The 21,095-nt window shown below is 47.4% G+C and overlaps 1 protein-coding gene across 2 annotated transcripts in view; it reads right to left on the bottom strand.

The window, feature by feature from the left end:
- Positions 1 to 21,095, bottom strand: part of EVI5L (ecotropic viral integration site 5 like) — a 1,383,225-nt gene that overhangs the window by 172,295 nt on the left and 1,189,835 nt on the right. For both annotated transcript variants that reach the window (XM_085654281.1, XM_085654282.1), the window contains one exon: positions 2,395 to 2,535. In XM_085654281.1, coding sequence (XP_085510407.1) covers positions 2,395 to 2,535 — 141 coding nt within the window. The remainder of the gene's footprint in view (positions 1 to 2,394; positions 2,536 to 21,095) is intronic.

The following is a 21,095-nucleotide window of genomic DNA, read 5'->3' as shown; positions in this document are numbered from 1 at the left end:
TATTATACTATTATTTTGGTTGTGAATGACGTTTTTGTGTTCTACTGCTTAAAATGCAACGACTGTTTACTTCAAATACATTGGTAAATGATTAAAGTATCCTGATAAGCTACATTGCGACGTTTCGGTACAAAATTGGGAAGAAGGGAAAAGTAGGAGCTGAAGATTGATTTGATTTTTTAATTTATATAGTGCAACGAATGCCCGAGGGCGTCTTGGCGCTGGACTTGGCCGGACGTATGTAAAAACGGGTACGCCTTAGCTAGCAGGTGTATATTTAAATAACAACAAGAGTACCCATATAAGGTCGGCCAGGGACCATGGGAATAATGTAATTATAAACAACAGAAGTCCCTAGACAGGAATAAATGAAGAGAACAATGAATAAGGACCCAATCAGTGCTTATTTGTAAAGACTTGTCCAGCCGGACAGTGGTCATGGATTTTACTGATATAGTAATGAAGCAAAAAAATAGCAAAAAATTCACAAAGTGGGACACAAGCCTGTGTCCCGTACAACTAACAAGAAAAAGTACAAAGAAAGCAAAGGTTCAGGCAAAAAACGTTTGTTACAATTGGCAGGAATAGAAAAAATGAACCAACAAACATTGCATGGGACACCCTTATGTATCAAACTTAATATTGCTAAGGACATATAGGGTGTGTACAAGTGTCGACGGCGTTTCGATCCTATAAAGGGAATATTAGGATCATCATCAGGACAACATTGATTATGCCTGTACAATTAGACCTGAATAGCCGTTACAGAGGGTTAGATGATTACGTAACGGTATTAGGACGCAATTATGTCAGGAGGACTAGGAGTGCGCAAGGTTAGCGAGTATGGTGGAGGTCCGACAGTGCGGGGTACGAGATCCGGAAGAGCGGCAAAAGCCGCGAGGGGAAGCCTGATTGCCGGATCGTCAGGAGGGCTGGAGATTCAGCACAGTATAAAATCCAGAGTAATCCGACAGTGCGGGGTACAAGGTCCGGAAGAATGGCAATTGCCGCGGGGGGAAGCTTGATAACCGGATCGTTGGGGGAGCTGGAAATTGGCAGCAATTCAGCACAGTGTAAGCTCCAGAGCAGTCCGTCAATGCGGGGAGCGGAGTCCGATGGTACGGCAGGTGGACATAAGAGAGCGAGAGAGTGAAGGATAACTACAGCGCTATCAGCAACTCCTTACTCCAGGTCTCTGCAGACAGCTACCTGCTCCCTACGTGTCTTATATAGAACAAGCCCGGGAGTGGTGCGTGCGCGTATGTGCCCGATGAACGTGAAAAACAGATGGCACACTGCGCGCCGCTGCGAGTAACCGCAAGCCTTAGGCCGTGGGCGGCTACAATTCCTGGCAAAGGTGGGACATGGACCCACCTTTGCCCAATTGCTTGCTGCCTTCGCATGCAAAGACCTATAGAAAGAAAACAAACGAAAAACAAAGCACACGCACGAGCGTGTGAAAAGTACAGATTGATTGCAAGAGGTCGTTTTCCTAGAGCACCGCATGCTCAACCTAAAAACGACACAATGGCTCGGCTGCTGTTGCCAGATGCTTCATTCTGCTGATAAGCCCAGCTTGTGTTATGACATATACGAATGCATGGATTGCCACGCATGCATGTGGCTATAGAATAAGGCTGAAGCCACTTTCTTTTTGTAAATTTACAAATCTAAGAAGGTGGACAAAAAAGAGGGTGGGGGAGCAAGAGAGACACGCAAAAGCGTCAAACTGTGCCTGACAGCAAATGGCAAATGTCAGGCTGTAGGAAAAAAAATTATATTATATTGTATGTGAAGGATCTGGAGGGTTGCGGGAGAAACGCAGGAGTGTATGAGGGGCAGTTTAAGTGGAAGCAAAAGGAGGGTACATGATCTGGGGCAACCAACGTGAGAAAGGAAAAAAAGCACATGCACTCTCATGGAGTGCTTAACAAAAAAGAAAAAAAAGAGTTCCCTAAATGTAAGCAATACAAGGATATATATCAGCCAATCAAAAGGATTGTAAAAAGACTATGCGTCAGGGGAGGGACAAACACAAGAAGAGAAAGTCAAGCCATCGAATAAGATGCAAACAAACTAAAGTGACAATAAAGCAAACTACTGATAAGCAATGGGTGCGCTCTAAGCCCATTGTAAGTTTTTCATAGGGGCAATACAATTTTAAAAGCTGTGTGGTGAGTGATACCGAAAAACAAATGAACGGGAATTGGGTGAAGGAGTCCATTCTTGGCAGATATTTGCAAAAGGGCAGCTGCTGGTGCACGGAGTTAGATGGAGAATGTCCATTGTTAAATCTCTTAGACCACTGTAGACACACTCATGCCTCAGAGAAAAACAAGGCTGAGTACATGTATGTGAGTCAGGGCTGCCAGAACGTGGGAGGCGGTTGCTCACCTGCCAGCTGTCATTCAGCTCCTTCACCTGCTGCTGTTGCTCCTTCATGGAGGTCACAGCAGCTGATTCTCTCATCTTCAGGGCTTTAAGCTCCTCCTGTAGCCGTGCCAGGTTGTTTTCATCTGGAAGAGAGCTGTTCTTCTGCAAGGAGGTAAAGAAAAATATAAAAGGTCAAAATAGAGCGGAAAATCACCCAGCAATTTCTGCAGAACTTTCTTTCACTCATTATGGGACATTTCAGTAATAAACCACAAAGACTATTTCTAAACACAAATTAGTAATATTTGACAAAACTAAATACCTATACTTACCAACAAATGTAGCTTTCACAGGGAGAAATAAGCACAACCTCACACTGTGAAATCAAAAGGCTAGCTACTGCAAACACTTCAAACCATGAAGAAAAGTTATTGATAAATAAATAAATGCTCACTTGAAAATGCTCACAACTGCATACAAACAATACCTCACATAGGGTATAGAATACCATAAGGGTATCACTCAGGTGCCTAAACTACTCGCATAAATCAAATGCTGAAAAACTGTCAACAACAGAGTCCAACACCTCTGCAGCTAGAAGAATAACCTAGAAAACCACTTATCGTGGAATATAACTTCTGTAATCACAACAACCCAGTGTTAAAAAACATTAGGTATCAATTACCTTTGCAAAACACTACCCTGGATGTAACAGTTGAAATACAACATAACTCAGTCGTTTAGATACCTATCTACATAAGATCAACATTAAACTCAAGTGGATTTGTCAGATCGGCCAGCTCTGAATCGCCTTAATGCCGAATCAGAATGTTCACCAAATAAATTGACACCATGAAATGGCATATCTTTAAGGCTCTCCTGCACAGACTCTGAAAATCCAGACTGACGCAGTCACACATTTCTGCGCAGTGCAACCGACTGAGCAATGGTTCCACCCACAGAATCTATGGTGTCCAAACTACATTTGATAGTGAATCTTGATGCCTCCCGGCCATCTTGCACCACCTGCAATAACTCATGCCTGCTTCCTCTGATAGAGAAGGCAACCTCTGCACCACAGAATCCCATTAGGCATGCAAAAACCTACCTGTAACACAAGTAGTGTTTAGAGATCTCAAACCCGAACTTACAGAAGAAAATATATTCCTCCCACAACTCTCTAACCATCTGGATTCCTTGCCTGATGGAACTAAAAGAAGGGCATTAGGGTCCGAAGAAGCTAGCAGCTTGAACCACCAATTATTTTGTAGTAGGATGATGCAGGAGACAATGAAGATCTCCTGGGCAGGACGATGCCTATGGCCCACAGCTCGATCAACTGGAGCTCCTAACACGAGATTTGCCCAAGCTCCCAAAAGAAGATCAAACAGAGACTCCTCAAAAGGGAGTACAGATTCCATCCCATCTCGCCTAGATGAAGAATTTTCACCAAGGGATCCGTGGATAACTCCATTAAGGGAAATTGACAATTCAACCAACGAGGCACTTTCCGCTGTTGCCATACCAGGTGGGGAAAGTAAATCTGAAACCAGGGAAGCTTCTAATGCACTAACCTCTCACAGTTCAGTCAGCCAAATCCCAACCATGTGAGGCTGGACAACATTATGCAAAGGGTTTTCACCCTCAACAATCAAAAGAAGCAAAAGAAGCCGGCACTGTCAGCACCGTGTCCGACACTGATGCCTCGCCGTGTCGAAGTCAGAAATAGGAATAGGATCGATGTCTACCGCTGAAATCGAGGCCGACAGGGCATCGAAGTGCCCGGGTCGACGTTGACCGACGTCGCAAACTTCAGCGGCTGAATGGACGCCGAAGGTGTGAAGCCCAAAGGCTTGTGCATCGGCATCGGTTCGGTTCCGACAACAGATTCAGAGACCCCAACTATCATCAAAGGCGAAACTGCCTGTCAAGACCTAGTCAGGGTATCTCCTGCCTCCTTGGGGCCCGAGTGCGCAACAGAAGGAGACTGAAGCCCAAAAACCTTTTGCAGGGAAAATAATATTCCCACATTTGGGCTAGAGTCACAAAACAAAAGGATGTTGCCGAGCAAAAGGCAAATAAGCGTTCAAGCATCAGTCATTAGAACCAATCCAATAAAGTTTCAGTCCAGTAAATAATCAAACGATGTTCTTCTTTATTTTCTTTTTCACTTTGTCTCTCAAATCTTCTCCACGTGATCATTTAGCATAAGCTCGCAGTAATACATTGGCATAGATATCATAGCCAAAATGTAATCAGTAGCCAACACGTGTTTCGTCTAGGGTGAGTGGCCCAACGACTTCCTCAGGGCAAAGAAACAATTATTGGACAATATCCCACCACACCTCAAGTAAAACCTGAGTGTGGTCCCATACACTATCAATCGTGTGTGTGCAAGTATCTCAAATGAACTATTGCTCCAATCAAAACGTCTTACAGTAAAGATTGGTTATATATCAGAAAAGGAGAGTACTCCCATCGTCACCATCATTATCCATGCATGTGAAAAAAGAGTCACCCCGGCTCCAGGATACTTAGGGAGACGCGGGGAAGACTCTTGCAAGTGCTCCTCAACCGATGGTTGGGGGTTGGCGTCAAACTTACATTTTTTACATTAGGTTCTCGGAGCCTTCCCTGACGTCGACGGAGGAAACTCCTGACCCGAACGGCTCCTGGACCGGTCTCTGGACTTTGGTGAGGAGTGACGACGATGTGGTTTCTCTGAAAAGCGCACTGCCAGGAGTGTCATACGGCGCTCTTTTAATGCCTTCGGATAAAGATGCTGGCAGGAACCGAACGCCTTGGAGTCGTGGTGTTGTCCAAGGCACCATAAACATACGTTATGCGGATCCCTGATCGACATCTGTCTGTCACAAGTTCCGCAGGGTTTAAACCCAGATGACCTCATCTGAACATAGCACATTGATCTCTTGACAAGATGTCGAGATAGGCCTGAAAATGAGGCCCTTAACCACTCTGGATCCACGTTGCAAGAGCAGAAAAGTAGGAACTGATGTCAGTGTGTCGGCGAAGGAGTTATATGGACTTAGTCGATGTCACATCCGGTAAAAGACGTCGATAAGGAGTCGCTGGACGCCCTCTGCCAGCGAGCGGACTTGCTGTGGGGAAAAATTTCAAGATCCAATCTCGAGTCTGGGGGAGGATTCTACAGTTAGGAATCTGTGGCTAGATGTCTCTATCAGATATCCTACTTCTCTGTGAGGGGAATCTCCATTGAAATCATAAGCACTGAATAGTCCCGCCCATGTGCAGGGCTCCCGGAGCCCATTTTTACAATATATCTGCATAAGTGTAGATGTTCGTCTTTCTTCAGTAAAGCCTGGATAAGCACTTAACCTATTAAATGTTTTGCCGCCTACAAATGAGGCTATATTGGACATTTGCTTTAATTTGCTTTTAAAAAGGGGTTAATTTATAATTTGAAAAAACAAGAAAAATTTGCTGGAATTGCATTATTTGTCCTTACAAATCACATTCACAAATCTTTTTAAAGGAAAATGATGAAGAAGGAACAGGACAACGTAGACCTATAGACTGCAATATGAAAAGAGAGTCTGTGCCTTTAAGGGCTCACAGCCTACCAGTATCCTATCATGCCCAGTAGCTGGCAGTTACCCAAGTTCTTTTTTTAAAAAGCCAACGGTATGATTAGTTAGGGAAACTGATTGTCTATTAATCGTCTCTTCCACAGTGGAGGAGAGCGGGTTGCTTAGGATTTAAATGGATATTTTCCTGAGAGGGAACTAGGAAATAGGATTACAAGTAAGAAATTTGCTTTCTTGTAGAAGAACAAGATGCAATACACTATCCACCTGGATGTAGATTGTTTAGACGTGCTAGACGTGTACAAACAAGGCCACAGTTTACAAATAATTGATCAGACTTGCATATGTCTTTTCTTTTGTCTACATCAAATTTTAAGACTTGCCTACATCTAAAGTGTGAAGAGTTCTTTCTGCTGGAGTTTCAGGGTGCTGAAAGAAAGTAGGCAAAGAAATTGACTTATTAATGTGAAAATTCATTAGTGTCGATGTTCGTCTTTCTTCAGTAAAGCCTGGATAAGCACTTAACCTATTAAATGAGGCTATATTGGACAATTGCTGGAATTGCGTTATTTGTCCTTACAAATCACATTCACAAATCTTTTTAAAGGAAAATGATGAAGAAGGAACAGGACAACGTAGACCTATAGACTGCAATATGAAAAGAGAGTCTGTGCCTTTAAGGGCTCACAGCCCACCAGTATCCTATCATACCCAGTAGCTGGCAGTTACCCAAGTTCTTTTTTTACAAAGCCAACGGTATTATTAGTTAGGGAAACTGATGGTCTATTAATCGTCTCTGTTTCTTCCACAGTGGAGGAGGGCGAGTTGCTTATGATTTAAATGGATATTTCCCTGAGAGGGAACTAGGAAATAGGATTACAAGTAAGAAATTTGCTTTCTGGTAGAAGAACAAGATGCAGTACACTATCCACCTGGATGTAGATTGTTTAGACGTGCTAGACGTGTGCAAACATGGACACAGTTTACAAATAATTGATCAGACTTGCATATGTCTTTTCTTTTGTCTACATCAAATTTTAAGACTCGCCTACATCTAAAGTGTGAAGAGTTCTTTCTGCTGGAGTTTCAGGGTGCTGAAAGAAAGTAGGCAAAGAAATTGACTTATTAATGTGAAAATTCAAAACAACTTTGGGTAAGAATTTCAGATGAGTTTTAATAAGCACCTTACTGTTATGAAACACTGTATATGGTTCATGACAGCATAAAGCTTGAATCTCACTAACCCTACGTGCTGAAGTGACAGCCCCTAAGAAAGCAGCCTTCCAAGAAAGGTGTTGTAATGAGGGTTTATGGATAGGCTCAAAAGGCGATTGTATGAGATGTTAGAGTACTATGTTCAATTCCCAAGGAGGGGAGGGAAGGCGTATTGTAGGGAAAACTTTCTTTAAGAGAGGTCTTTAACAGCTGGGACTTTGAAAAACAGAGGTTTGTGAAGGACATTTTCTATAGGCAGTAATCACCGGCAAATTGATTTCAATAGAAGAGAATTGTATTCTGGATTTGGCCATAGAAATCAAGTATGGAAGTATAGCTTCTTCTTGGCACATAGTTGAATCAAAGTTCTTGTCAGAACACCAGATACAGAATCTCTTCCATTTAAAAGAATAAGCTGAACGCATTGCTGGGCGTTTATCTCGCCTTGAGAATAATCATGCATTCTTGTGGTAGATTTAAATGTCCATATTGTACGAGCTCAGGATCCATGCTGCCACACTCAAAGAGGAGAGATTGGGATGAACCATCTGACCTCCGAACTTCATGATAAGGTCCAGTGTATGGTAGCTTCATGATGTGTAAAAGGTCTGTGTACCATCACTGACGGGGCCACTACGGAGCTATCAAAATCATTTTGACCTTCAAGTGAGACAGCTTGATGTTAACTGATGGAATTAGAGAGAAAGAGTAGAAAATGTTGCTGGGCCAGTCAAATCACAGGGCATTCCCCAATGTTCCTGGTGGGTAATATCTCGAGGCGAAGTTTAGGCATTTTTTGTTTTGTGTGGTGGCAAATAAATCTATGTGAGAAAAACTGCACATGCAGAAGATGTTTTGAACAATGTTGTTGTTTAGAGTCCACTTTTGATTTTCTTGAAGAATCCTGCTTAGGGAATCCGCTTGAAGATTCTGCACCCCCGGAAGATGCGTTGCAGTGATTCTCAGGTCTCTGCCTAGCAGCCAATTCCATATTGTTTGGGTTTCCGGTGACAAGGCTCGGGACCTTGTCCTCTCCTGCTTGTTCAGATAGTACATTGCTGCCATGCTGTTTGTCTGAAAAAGAGGAAGTTACGTCTTGAAGGATGCTAGAAAAGACTTCAATGCAAAATAAACAGCTCGTAGTTCCATGAGGTTGATATAATAAGTAACTTCCTTTGTGGACTATGTGCCCTGAATTTGTAGGTAATCCATGGCACTCCCCAACTCAATAGAGAGGCATCGGTCATTATTGTCTGACAGGGAATATCCTGATGAAAAGGCATCCCTTGAAGGCAATTTTTCGACTTGCACTGCCATTTGAGGGATTGCCTCCATTTGAGGGAAAGTCTCATCTTGTATTCCCAGTTGCCTTAGTATTGACTCCACTGGTCCTCCAGACATATCAGTAGTGGTCTCATGTGGAGACAGGCATTTGGCGTCAGAAATATGCAAGATGCCATTGAGCCTAGGAGAGATGACACTTCTCTCACTGTTGGATGAGGGGCTTTCATGAGAGGATGTGGCCTTACGGCTACAGCGGTCGACCTTGAAGCTGGTGAACCGGGTTTGAGTCTCGGCAGGGATGCTCAATTTCCTGTGAGTCTGGGTAAATCATGTAATCTCCCCGTGCCTAACAAAATGAATGTGTCTGTCTGTAACGTAACTGGTGCTCATGTAAAGCACTCTCATACCGCTGGGTCAAGTTCGTGCTATATAAAATTCTGGGGAAAAAAAAGACTGACATTTCAGATGTATGGATATTAGTCTCTCCTCCGAAGGATACACCTTTGCTTTTAAGGTGTCGATAATTGCTCTTAGATAATGTAAATACTGGATTGGTGAGGAAGTCGATTTCTGCTGATTGACATGAAGACCTTATCAGTTGAGAGTAGAGGCAGTTATTCGATAACAAAGCTGTTCTTGTTGTTGCGTTGACACCTTGATAAGCAAGTCTTCTAAATATGAAGTTTACCAAGATGTGTGGGCACCACTGCCATGTACTAGTTCTGGTGGCTAGTTTGAAGCCAAAAGCAAGAACTTTGTACTGATAGTGATCATGACTACAAATCTCAGAAATTTGTGATGTCTTTTGGTTATTGGAACGTGAAGGTACACATCCTGAAGATGTATGGAACAAAGCCAGTCTCTGTGATGAATTTGAGGATACATTTGATGCAATGTTCGCATTCTAAATGTTTCTATCGATATCCATTTATTTGCAGCTTTCAGATTAAGTATGGGTCTGAATTCGTTTTTGGGACATTCCTTTTTCACCAAAAACGAATGAGCTCCATCACATGTTTCTGCAGAAAGAGGTTTACTTCTGATCTCAGCATTTGCAGATGCTGATTGGATGACTTTGGTTGACTATTTGGTGGAGGGCTGGTGAATCTGAGACAATAACCATTCTTTACTATATTCAGAACCCAGGCATCTTTGTGAAAGATTTCCACTCTGTTAGATATCATGAAATACTTTCTCCTACTGGAGTGGGTAATGGAAGAAGGGGAAACTGAGACTCATTGCTTGGAGACTGTAGGAGGCTTTCCTGCTCGGGCAGGTTGGTGGTCAGCTCTTCTCTTACGTTGACACCTTCGGGGCTGCTGTAAAGGCCTTAGCTGTTGCTATTGGTGGTATCCTTGCAACCACTAAGGCGTTTGAACCCTCTGTGGATAGAAACGCCTTTCATAAGGTTTGTAAGGGTGTTTTAGTTGTTCCTTGCAATTCTCTAGACCAACCGCCTTCAAGGTCTCCATCTCAGTCTTCATTCAAGCCATTTTGTCATCCATATGACTCTCAAACAAAGTTTTGTTTGAGAAAAGAAGATTAAGTAACCTCTGGCAAGATTCTTGTTCGCGAGCTGTAAGAAATAGCCAAGAACGCAAAGGACAAAAACCGTGACAGTAGCTGTGGGCTGCTAATAGAGATGAATCGCAGTAGCGCTAATCACCTGGTTTGACCATCATGCCCTCATTCACAACTTCAAGGAAGTTCTCTCTGCGGTCTCTTCGGAGGTCTTCAACAAACTTCTGCAAGGTGTCCCATAAGGCTCTTTCAGACCTGCCTAGCAGGCTAGATGCCCTTGCCACATTCATAGTTGTGGCAGCTATGCTGTGCGTTCCACTGAATCCAGTTTCTTAGTCCCCTTGTCTGGAGGAACTGTAGATGAAGGAGTAGTAGAATGTACTTTCTTTGCTGCCAAAATAAAAACAGAATCAGAAGGTGGATCTGATCACAGGAATACAGAGTCCTGCGCCGGAGGCTTATATTTTTTCTGAAGCCTAGACGGTGCTGGTTTGGCTGCAGCTGGAGTAAGAACCAGTGCCAGTGCTGGTTAAAATAAACTAGGGGTAGGAGTGGTCTTGTGACCGCACGTTGGTGAGGAATTTAAAAAAATCACCAATGTTGTAGTTGATGGGGCAGGTAATGGAACGTTCAGTTTTGTAGCCTCTCACACAAGTGCCTCTTGAAAGGTGTTCATGTCATCAACTACACACAACCTTGGCTGGGGAGAATCTGTCAGTGATGATGGACATCTTCCACTACTAGAGGAAGATGTGGAATAAAATGATCTGCATCTTGATCGTGACCTAGATCTGGATCTGGGCCTAGGATGATAATAATGAGTGTGTCAATTAGGAGGGTCTTGATGAGAAGTGCCGATGATGATATCTCAAAGGTGTTTGTACTCTCACTCTATGTCGAGATATTGACTGAGGAGAACTTGATCTCCGAAGGGAAGGATAAGGCCTCGCCAGAAGGCCTCTCTAAGGGAGAGGAAGAAACAAAATACATGGAATAGAATCAGCAGAAGCTGGCGGAGGTGGACGAGAGTCCGGATGAATGCTGAGCAACAATGGCAAGTATGCCCTGGAATATTCTGAGTCATAGATTTGATGGTAATCTTGGTCTTGACTTTCTCTTTCCACAGGCCTGGAATGCGTTTACATTGACAGACTTTGATTTTCCTCTATGTTCCATCGTCAACAGACTTTTCGACTTTGAACGTCTCCTGTGTTCCGATGTTGTGGCATCCTTCAATGTCGACCAACCTATGTCTCAACGTCGAATGTCGTGCCCATCTCGACGTTGACCAAGCTCTCGATGGTGATATGTTCAACGCCAACCTGGAACAATGTTGTTTTTGAAGATCACTCATTTTGGATGTCCCTCTCCATGAATCCACAGAGGAAGGTGGAAGATCCTCTCCTCACTCATGCGACATCCCATCTTCAGACTGCACATCCTGCTGTCTGCGTCGCTGTTCTATTCCATGAAAGCAAATCTTCTCCCTGTTCCTCAGGGTACGCCTGGAAAACATCCTGCAGTGTTGACATCTGTCAGGGATGTGGCTGTCAGGGAGGCAGATGATAAATACATCATGAAGATCTGATGTGGCCTTCTTTCTGCCATAGGCAGGGCATTTGTCAAATAAAGATAGCATTTTATTTAACTAGAAAAATATTTTTACTGTCAGAAAAACACAAGAAATATTGAAATCTGTCTGAAAAGGTGTTGCCAAAACTTTCTGGGAGAAATCTTTGAAGAAAAAAGCCAAAAAAGGCCTAGCTCAGTGCTCCAAGATACTGTCACAAGGAGCTGAAAAAACAGAACTGAGGTAACTGGCACCTACTGGGCATGATGGGATACTGGTGGGCTGTGAGCCCTTAAAGGCACAGCCTCCCTTTTCGAATCTGCACTGTTGCATCTTATAAGGCCACATTGTCCTCTTATGCCATTATTACTTTTGATGGCTTTTTAAAATTATATAGCAACCCTTTCTTAAAAGCAAATTAAAAAAGTTGGCCAATACAGCCCTCTTTATAGGTAGCAAAATAAGTAATTAGTTAAGTGCTTATCCAGGCCTTACTGAAGAAAGGAGAACATCTACACTTAAGATGTATTGTAAAGAGGTGCTCCGGGATCCCCGCACATGCGCGGGAATATTCAGTGTTTATGATTATCAATGGCAATCCCCAGAGAAAGAAGAACAAACATTACTTACCTTTAATCCTTGGTTCTCCAGTATTGGTATGTTTCATAGATTCACATGCCTGAACCATTCCCCGTCGTCTGAGTGGGAGTTCCACGGTACATAAAAATAGCAATATACATGCCTATAGAAACCATATCATAGGTAACCTAGAACCAGGAAGTAAAAGTAGCCAGAAATCAAAAGGAAAAAATCTTCCACTTTCATGACTCGTCCAAGTCATTATATATAGTCCAAACTACAGCCAATCGGGCGACAGCACCCTCCAGAATGTTCTCCTCAGAGAAGGAGAAGTTCGGTGAACCAGAACTGGCGAGGCAGCCCGGGAGCTATGAGTATTAGGCGACAAGGCTCCTTCATTTTCCGGAGAACCCTGGGAACCAACGGTATCGGTGGAAAAGCATATGCATAAACCCGCGACCAGTTCATCAAAAACGCATTCCCGCACGATCCTTTGTGGGGAAGCCAGCTTGCGAAGAATGGGCATTTGTTCTGACTGGTCGCGAATAAGTCCAGATCGGGTCGACCCCACCTCTGAAAAATACGATCCAAAGTTGGTTGATGGAGCTCCCACTCGTTATTGGTAACTGTCGACCTTCTGAGGGAATCTGCGAGGACGTTGGAAACTCCCGGTACATGGATTGCTGTCAGACTTATCCAATCGCCCAATCCCAAATTTGCTGGGCTTGCTGAGACAGTAAAACGGATCTTGTCCCTCCTTGTTTGTTCAAGTAGTGCATACTTGTCGTGTTGTCCGTTCTTATCAACACCGATGCTCCAAGAATGATGGTGCGAAAAGACTTAAGGGCCAGGAAGATAGCTAGCAACTCTAAGAGGCTGATATGCCAAGTTGGTTGTTGAGCATCCCATATGCCGCTGACGGTGAGTCCTTGCAGGGGCGCTCCACATTCTTCGAGGGAGGCATCCGTGGTGATGAAGAAACTTGGAGTTTCCACTAGGAATGAGCAGCCTGCTGTCACGTTCTTTTTGCAAGAGAATTGATGTGGATGTGATCGTCGAAGGATCCCGAAACCTGTAACCACTGTTTGTTGAGCTCATCTTGCAGAGGTCTCATCTTGAGACGGCAGTTGGGGACCAGGGGAATGCAGGATAAAAGCATCCCCAGAAGTTACTTGAACTGCCGGACTGAAACGCATCTTCTTGATCGCAACAGTTGGGCAAGTTTGCAAAGTTTCAGTTACCTTTCATTTGAGACAAAGGCTTGTGTCAGCAGAGTGTTTATGGTGGCCCCCAAGCATGTTCTCCTTTGTGATGGGCCGAGGTGAGACTTGTCAAATTGACAGAGAGGCCCAGAGATTGGAAAAGAGACAGACATCTATGAGTATGGGCGTTTGCGATTGTGAAAGAATTCGCATTGATAAGGCAATCGTCTGAACAAGGAAAGATTTGAATTTCCTCCAGTCGAAGATGTGCTGCCACCGGTGCTAAGACCTTGGTAAGGACACGGAACGTACTCCGAAAGGAAGGACTTTGAACTGGAAGTCCCTGACAGCCACTCTGAACCTCCAGAACTTTCTGTGTCTGGGGAGAATTGGTACATGAAAATAAGCGTCTTGGAGGTCGAGGGTGGTCATGTAATCCCTCGCAGTGAGGAGTTGAAGAATTTCTTGAAGAGTAAGCATCCGGAAGGATAACTTTTTTAGATATTTGTTGAGGGAGCGAAGATCTAAAATGGGGCGCCATTCTACCGATTTCTTTTTTATTAGAAAAAATCTGGAATAGAAACCGGTTCCTCTTTGGAACTGAGGAACTACTTCGATCGCTCCTTTTCGTAACATCACATTTACTTGGGAAAAAAGCTCTGTGAGGTGAGCTGGAGGTGGTCCTTTGGGAGGACATTTTGGAGGAAGTTTTACAAATTCTAGAACATGGCCTCTGGCCACAATGTCCAAGACCCATTTGTCTGTTGTTATAGCTGACCAGTTTGAGTAAAAACGGGAGATTCTTCCTCCAACTTTTAAAGGTGTAAGCGGTAGAGCAGATGGCAGTTGTCACAGCTTCTTAGACGTATCACGTCCGCGGTAGGAAGACTTTCTTCTGTTTTGTGAATAAGAGGTAGTTGGTTGTTGCCTGAAAGATTGTTGACGCTGAGAAGAGAAACGTTGGTTACTCTGATAGGACTTGTATTGTCTTTGCTGATTATAGCCTCCTCGACCAGAGAAGGATCCACGGCCTCTAGCGCCACGAAAAGGCGGTTTCCCAAATTGAAGAGTACCGAGAGATCTTGCTGTCTCGGTATCCTTTTTACTGGCCTGAAGGGCTTCGTCAACATGCTGACCAAAAAGAGACTCGCTGTCAAAAGGCATATCAATTATTTTAGCCTGAACCTCCTGGCGAAATGATGTAGCTTTTAGCCAGCTCTGTCGCCGCAGGACTGCGGCACCTGCCAGTTGTCGAAAACCCGTAGACGCAACATCCACAGCCCAATCAATAATCTCAGCCGAGATTCGTTCCCCCTCCTGAAGAATTTTGAGCGCCTCAGACTTAGAGGGCTCAGGCAACATGTCGATGTAGGGAGAAATGTCCGACCACATCCGTCTATCATATCGACCTAAGATAGCCAGTGAATTAGCTGCATGGACGGTCATTGCTGCCATGGTCGAAACTTTCTTCCCAATAGTGTCCAGACCTCTCCCATCCCGATCAGGAGGAGCTGACAGCGGAGAGGAGGGATTCCGCGCTCATCGTTGAGCTGCTTGGGCGATAACGGAATCTGCCTTTGGCTGACCTATCAGACATGCTGGCGAATTGTATGGTGCCTTGTATTTCTTCTCGAGGCGAGGCAAGACCGCAGGAATAGAAGCAAGAGCTTTTATAACCTTTAGTCATTCCTGCCAAATGAACAAGTTACTTACCTTCGGTAGCGATATATCTGTAAGAAACATTAGTTAGTTAGATTCCTCACCTTAGAATATCCCCAGGCGTCAGGCTGGATCCGGAAAGAGTTTTCGTCAGCAATACCATTGCGTGTCGCTAGGCGTCGTCTGCGGCTCCGCGCCCGTCATCGGCGTTGTGCGCCGGGATGACGTCGGAGTACTTAGACGCCGCCCTCGCGCGCTGACGTCAGTTCTTGTACATAGCTTTCCACGCCAGGAACACAGAGCCATGCAAGAGACCGACACTGGTGCCAAAAAAGTCTAGGGCCCTGAAAGGGATGACCTCAACCCTAGATATCGGTTCGCAGAACGGGGAGGATGGGTGGGTCGGTGAGGAATCTAACTAACTAATGTTTCTTACAGATATATAGTTACCGAAGGTAAGTAACTTGTTTATCTGAAAGAAACACGTTAGTTAAATTCCTCACCTTAGAATAGATACCCCAGCAATACCAACCCCGGTGGTGGGTCTGCGAACCAAGATCACACCAGAAAGTCCTGGAGAACAGAACGGCCAAAGAAGCCGTCTCTCCAGACTTTGCTGTCCAGGCAATAATGTTTGGCAAATGTGTGCAGCGAGGCCCACGTTGCTGCCTGACAAATGTCCTGCAAGGGGACTACCCGGCCCAGGGCAGTGGTCGCTGCTGTGGCCCGAGAGAATGGGCCCTCAGCCCCACAGGAGGTTTCTTTTTAGCTAAGGAGTAGCAGGTCTTGATAAACAAAACGACCCACCGAGAGATGGTTCGTTTGTGCACCGCTCGTCCCTTCTTAGCGCCCACGTAACCGACAAAGAGTTGGACATCCACCCGGAACTGCTTGGTGCGATCCGAATAGAAGGACAGCGCCCGTTTTGGGTCCAGACGGTGCAGCCTCTCTTCCTCTTTCGAGGGATGCGGAGGCGGAAAGAAGGTGGGCAGGGTAACCGACTGCCCGATGTGAAAGGCAGTCACCACCTTAGGAAGAAAGGAAGGACGAGTCCGGAGAACAACTTTGTCTGGATGAACAGAAAGGAAAGGAGGCTTAGAAGAGAGAGCCTGGAGCTCACTCACCCGTCTAGCAGAAGTGATGGCCACCAGGAAAGCAGTCTTAAGTGTTAACAGACGAAGGGGACAATTATGAAGTGGCTCAAAGGGAGCGTACATCGATATGTCAAGACAAGATTCAAATCCCACTGAGGCATTACGAAAGGGACAGGAGGAAACATGTGAGTAATGCCCTTAAAGAGCGAGAAACTACAGGGGATTTGAAAAGAGAAGGCTGATCAGGGAGCCGTAGGAAAGCAGAGATAGCAGAAAGATAACCTTTAAGATTGCCCAGAGCAGAGCCCCGCTGGGCCATGGAAAGAAGGAAGAGGTGAACCTCAGAAAGAGGGGCGGAAAGGGGATCCACAGCCTTTGCTGTGCACCATGCCACAAATTTGTTCCACCTGCAGGCGTATACCGATTTTGTGGAGGGACGCCTGGCTGCCAGAATAACATCACAGACTTCAGGAGGCAAGTCGAATGGCATCAACTGTCGCCGCTCAATCTCCACGCATGGAGGTGGAGACTGGACAGGTTCGGGTGGAGGACCGTCCCCTGCTGCTGCGACAGAAGGTCCTCCTGAAGAGGCAGTCGTACCAGGGGATCAATCTACAGACTGAGTAGCTCGGGATACCAGTATCTTCGTGCCCAATCCGGAGCCACCAAGGTGACTGGGGCCCGGTCGCGCCTGATCTTCTTCAGCACTCTGGGCAGAAGTGGTATAGGTGGAAAGGCGTACAACAGACCGCAACTCTACTCGCGACGAAAGGCGTCCCCGAGCGAGTGCCGCCTTGGAAACTCCAACGCGCAGAACTGCGGACATTGCGCTTTCTCTTCGGTGGCGAATAGATCTAACCAAGGCTCTCCCCACTGCTGAAAGAGGCCTTGTGCCACGTCCGAGTTGAGACGCCATTCTTGATCCATCATGCACCAGCGGCTGAGTTCGTCTGCTCTGGCGTTCAGAGAGCCCGCTAGATGTTGAACCACCAGGGTGATGCCCCTGATGCTCCAGCCATGTCCAGAGGCGCAGAGCCTCCTGACAAAGGGTCCATGACCCCAGCCCGCCCTGTTTGTTGCAATACCACATGGCGCTGGTGTTGTCTATGAACACCTGCACTACACTTCCCCGGACAGAGGTAAGGAATGCCTTCAGTGCAAGTCGGATCGCTCTCAGCTCCAAAAGGCTGATATGGAGCCGAGACTCCGCCGGAGACCAGAGTCCTATCCCATGTGGCCCCCCCAACCCAGGAGGGACGCATCCGTCACCACTACATGCTCCGGTTGGGGTAGGGAGAGGGATCTGCCACTGACCCAATCACGGTCTGTGAGCCACCACTGTAACTGTCTTGCAGTGCCCTTCGAGATCAAAACATGGTCGAACAGGTTGCCCCGATGCTGGGCCCACTGAAACTTCAGATCTCACTGCAGAGCCCGCATCCGCCACCTGGCGTGAGGAACCAGCAGGATGCAGGAGGCCATCAGACCCAGAAGCCGCAGCACCAACCTGACCGAAACCCTAGACAGAGGCCGAAAGATGGGAATTAGAGCCTGAATATCCCGGACCCGCTGTTCTGGAAGATAGGCCCGGAACTGCGCCAAGTCCAGAACCGCTCCGATGAAGAGGAGCTTCTGGGAGGGACTCAGATGCGACTTCGGCACATTGATGGAGAACCCCAGCAAATGCAGGAGGTCGTCCGTAGTCTGGAGGTGGGAGACGACTGCCTGGGGCGAGCCTGCCTTCAACAACCAGTCGTCAAGATAGGGGAAGACTGGAACCCCCAATCTGCGCAGAAGGGCTGCGACCACGCCATCACTTTCGTGAACACCCGAGGGGCACTGGTGAGGCCGAAGGGGAGCACGGTAAACTGAAAATGCTCCTGGCCCACCGTGAACCACAGGTAACGCCGGTGGGCCGGCAGGACGAAGATGTGGAAATAAGCGTCCTGCAAGTCCAACGCCACCATCCAGTCTCCAGGGTCGAGGGCAGCCAGAACCTGAGCTCAGGTGAGCATCTTGAACCTCTCCTTCCGGAGGAAGGCGTTGACACTCCTGAGGTCCAAGATAGCGTGTAGGCCCCCTTTGCCCTTCTTGGGAACCAGAAAGTAGTGGGAATAACAACCACGACATACTTCTGGAACAGGAACGCGCTCGATAGCCCCCTTGGCCAAGAGGGTCGTAACTTCCTCCTGTAGAAGATTCAAGTGATCTCCCGGCATGCGGTGGTATTGCGGTGGCTTGGCTGGAGGGGTCGCCTCGAAGGGGAGGGAGTAGCCCCTTCGGACGATTTGCAGCACCCACCTGTCCGATGTGATGGTGCGCCAGTGGAGCAGGTGATGGCGAACTCTGCCTCCCACTGGCGTGGAATGGACCTGAAAGCACGGGCTAGGAGGGCTTCGAGGCAGATGCTGCCGGGGTAGATGTGGATGGACTGGCACGTTGTCCCCCTGTACCGCATCGGCGGAATCCACTTCCGCGTGGAGGTTGGTTCTGCGGCCTGTGACTAGGCGGACGTGAGGGGGCGCCCCTTCCTTGGCCACGAAAGGGGCAAAAAGCGAATGTTTGCGGACGCGGGCCGAGAGGCCCAAGGACTTGGCCGTAGCCCTGGAGTCCTTAAAGCGCTTCAGCTCAATATCCGCTTTGTCGCCAAAAAGGCGACTGCCATCGAAGGGCATGTCCATGAGGGTGCTCTGGACATCCCCAGAAAAACTCGTGGACCGCAGCCAGGCATGGCGACGAAGCGCCACCGTGGTAGACATTGCCCTACCTTCCGTAGTGTCCAGTCCACATCGGATTGCATGCCGCGTTGCATCCCGCCCCTCGGCAAGAGCCTGGGTGAGCCGTGTCCGGGCCTCCTCCGGACACTGGGGCAGCATGTCCTCCACCGTATCCCACAGGGAGTGGGAGTAACGGTCCAAGAGACAAGCGGTGTTAATAGACCGCAAACCCAAACTAAGGGAGGAGAACAGCTTCTTACCAAACTGTTCTAGTCTCTTGGATTCCCGATCCGGGGGAGCAGACGGGAAGGAGGTCTGGGAAGTAGAGGCCTGGATAACCAGGCTCTCGGGCGTAGGGTGCATGGATAGAAAACTGGGGTCGCCCGGAACAGGGCGGTGGCACCGGGCCACGTTCCGGTCCACAGGAGGTACTGTGGAGGGCTTGGACCAGGTGCCCTTCAGAACGTCCACTAGTGCTTCAATAAACTGCAGCAGAGGCTCCGAGGAGCTTGCTGACGGTTGGAGCACCTCTGTGTGGAGGTTAGTCCTCACGGTCACAGCAGGTAGCTCCAGCCCAAGGGCTTTGGCCGCCTTGCGCAGCACCACAGAAAATGCAGCACCTTCCTCCGAAGCCACGGTCGGAGGAGAGATGAAGCCAGTGTCAGGGGAGGTGTCAAGACCACTGGCATCCCCCAGCTCGTCTGCCCAGTCCTGTGATAACTGGCCCTGCCGGGCCAGAGGGTCATCAGACCCCTCCCAGTCATCACCATCATCCGATTCCTGGTAGACAGGTGGAATGATCGGAGCCGGGCGGTAGATGAAATTGCCACCCATCGGCGTCGGGTGCGGCGCCGGACGGTGCCGCTCCGACGCCGGGCCTGGACCGGGACTGAACCGGGGAACGGCGTCGTCCGAAGGCGGCGTCGGGGGTGGCACCGGAGTCGGCGCCGGCTCGCTAGGCCTCCCAGTTGAGCCCGCGGTGCCCAAAGGCGCACCGGCAGGCATCGACGGCAGAGCCAGGCCTCTCATGGCTGAGAGGAAGGCACTGATCTACGCCGGAGTCGCTACAGTCCCATGGACCGGTGGGTATGGGGACGGAAGTGACTCCTGCGGCTCCGACGGAGCCGCGTGGTTGGTACCACCCAAACCCTCAGCCGAGTCGCGCGACCTGCGAGGGGAGCCCGAAGAGCGATGTCGCCTCTTGGACTTCTTACTATGCTTTGACTTACCCGAAGACTTGGAACCAGACGAGTGGTGATGGCTGCAGCTCCGCTACCGGTCCCTCGACCTCCTCCTCGAACGGGACCGTGAACGGCGCGGAGCCGACTGCCGGAGCTCAAGTAGCTTGCGGGACCACTCCTGTCTAGCCTTCGAAGTCAAGGACCGGCAGTCGAGGCACGACTCGGCATCATGGTCGGCCCCAAGGCAGTAGAGGCACCGGCGGTGGTGGTCCGTAACCGACATCAGTCGGTGACAGGAGTCACAAGGTTTAAAACCAGGCATCCTACCAGCACCAGAGTCGAGACGACGAGAATAGACCAAAAGAGTCCAAAAAGTTTAGTCAAAAAATGACTAAAAGGGAATGCTCTTCCCGGATCGGCGCTGTCTGGCGCGGAAAAAAGAAGAACTGACGTCAGTGCGCGAGGGCGGCGTCTAAGTACTCTGACGACGTCATCCCGGCGCACGACGCCGACGATGGACGCGGAGCCGCATACGATGCCTAGCGACGCGCAAGGGTATTGCTGACGAAAAATCTTTCCGAATCCAGCCTGACGCCTGGGGATGTTCTAAGGTGAGGAATCTAACTAACGTGTTTCTTTCAGATAAAGTCAATAATGGGAATCGACCGTATTTGTTTCAATCATCCTTCTTTGTAACCATAGGAAGGAGGAACCGTTGTGTTGCCCTCTCCATGAGAAGATGAAGGGGAGTCAACCGGAGCAGGAGTAGATGGAGACGGAGTTTGTATCTGGTAGTCGTCCCATTCTGTAAGGTGTGATCTGTCAGTCAGTCAGTCAAAAGTCTTTATTCGGTTTAAGTGCAAACCATAAAAGCATACTACAATAAATAGACTTAAAAATACAAATTTCATTTTAAATAATTACTACAGCTAAAAAACACATTGACACAAATTGATTAAGCAGGGCAACGTGTCCAATTTAAAACATTAAAAAAGGGTACAGTTCATTTCCTCAAGGAGCGAATTACCACAGATAAAAAATTCGCAATGTTAAAAGTTTCCCAGACATCATTTAACATCTGAAGGTATAGAAGAGCAGGTCTCACCTGAACAAAGCCTTTGTTTCTTAATATAG

Source organism: Triturus cristatus, chromosome 4_1 (genome assembly GCF_964204655.1).
Source record: "Triturus cristatus chromosome 4_1, aTriCri1.1, whole genome shotgun sequence".
NCBI classification, from domain to species: Eukaryota; Metazoa; Chordata; class Amphibia; order Caudata; family Salamandridae; genus Triturus; species Triturus cristatus.
Note: the sequence above shows the minus strand (reverse complement) of the source record. Positions and strands in the feature narration are given on the sequence as shown.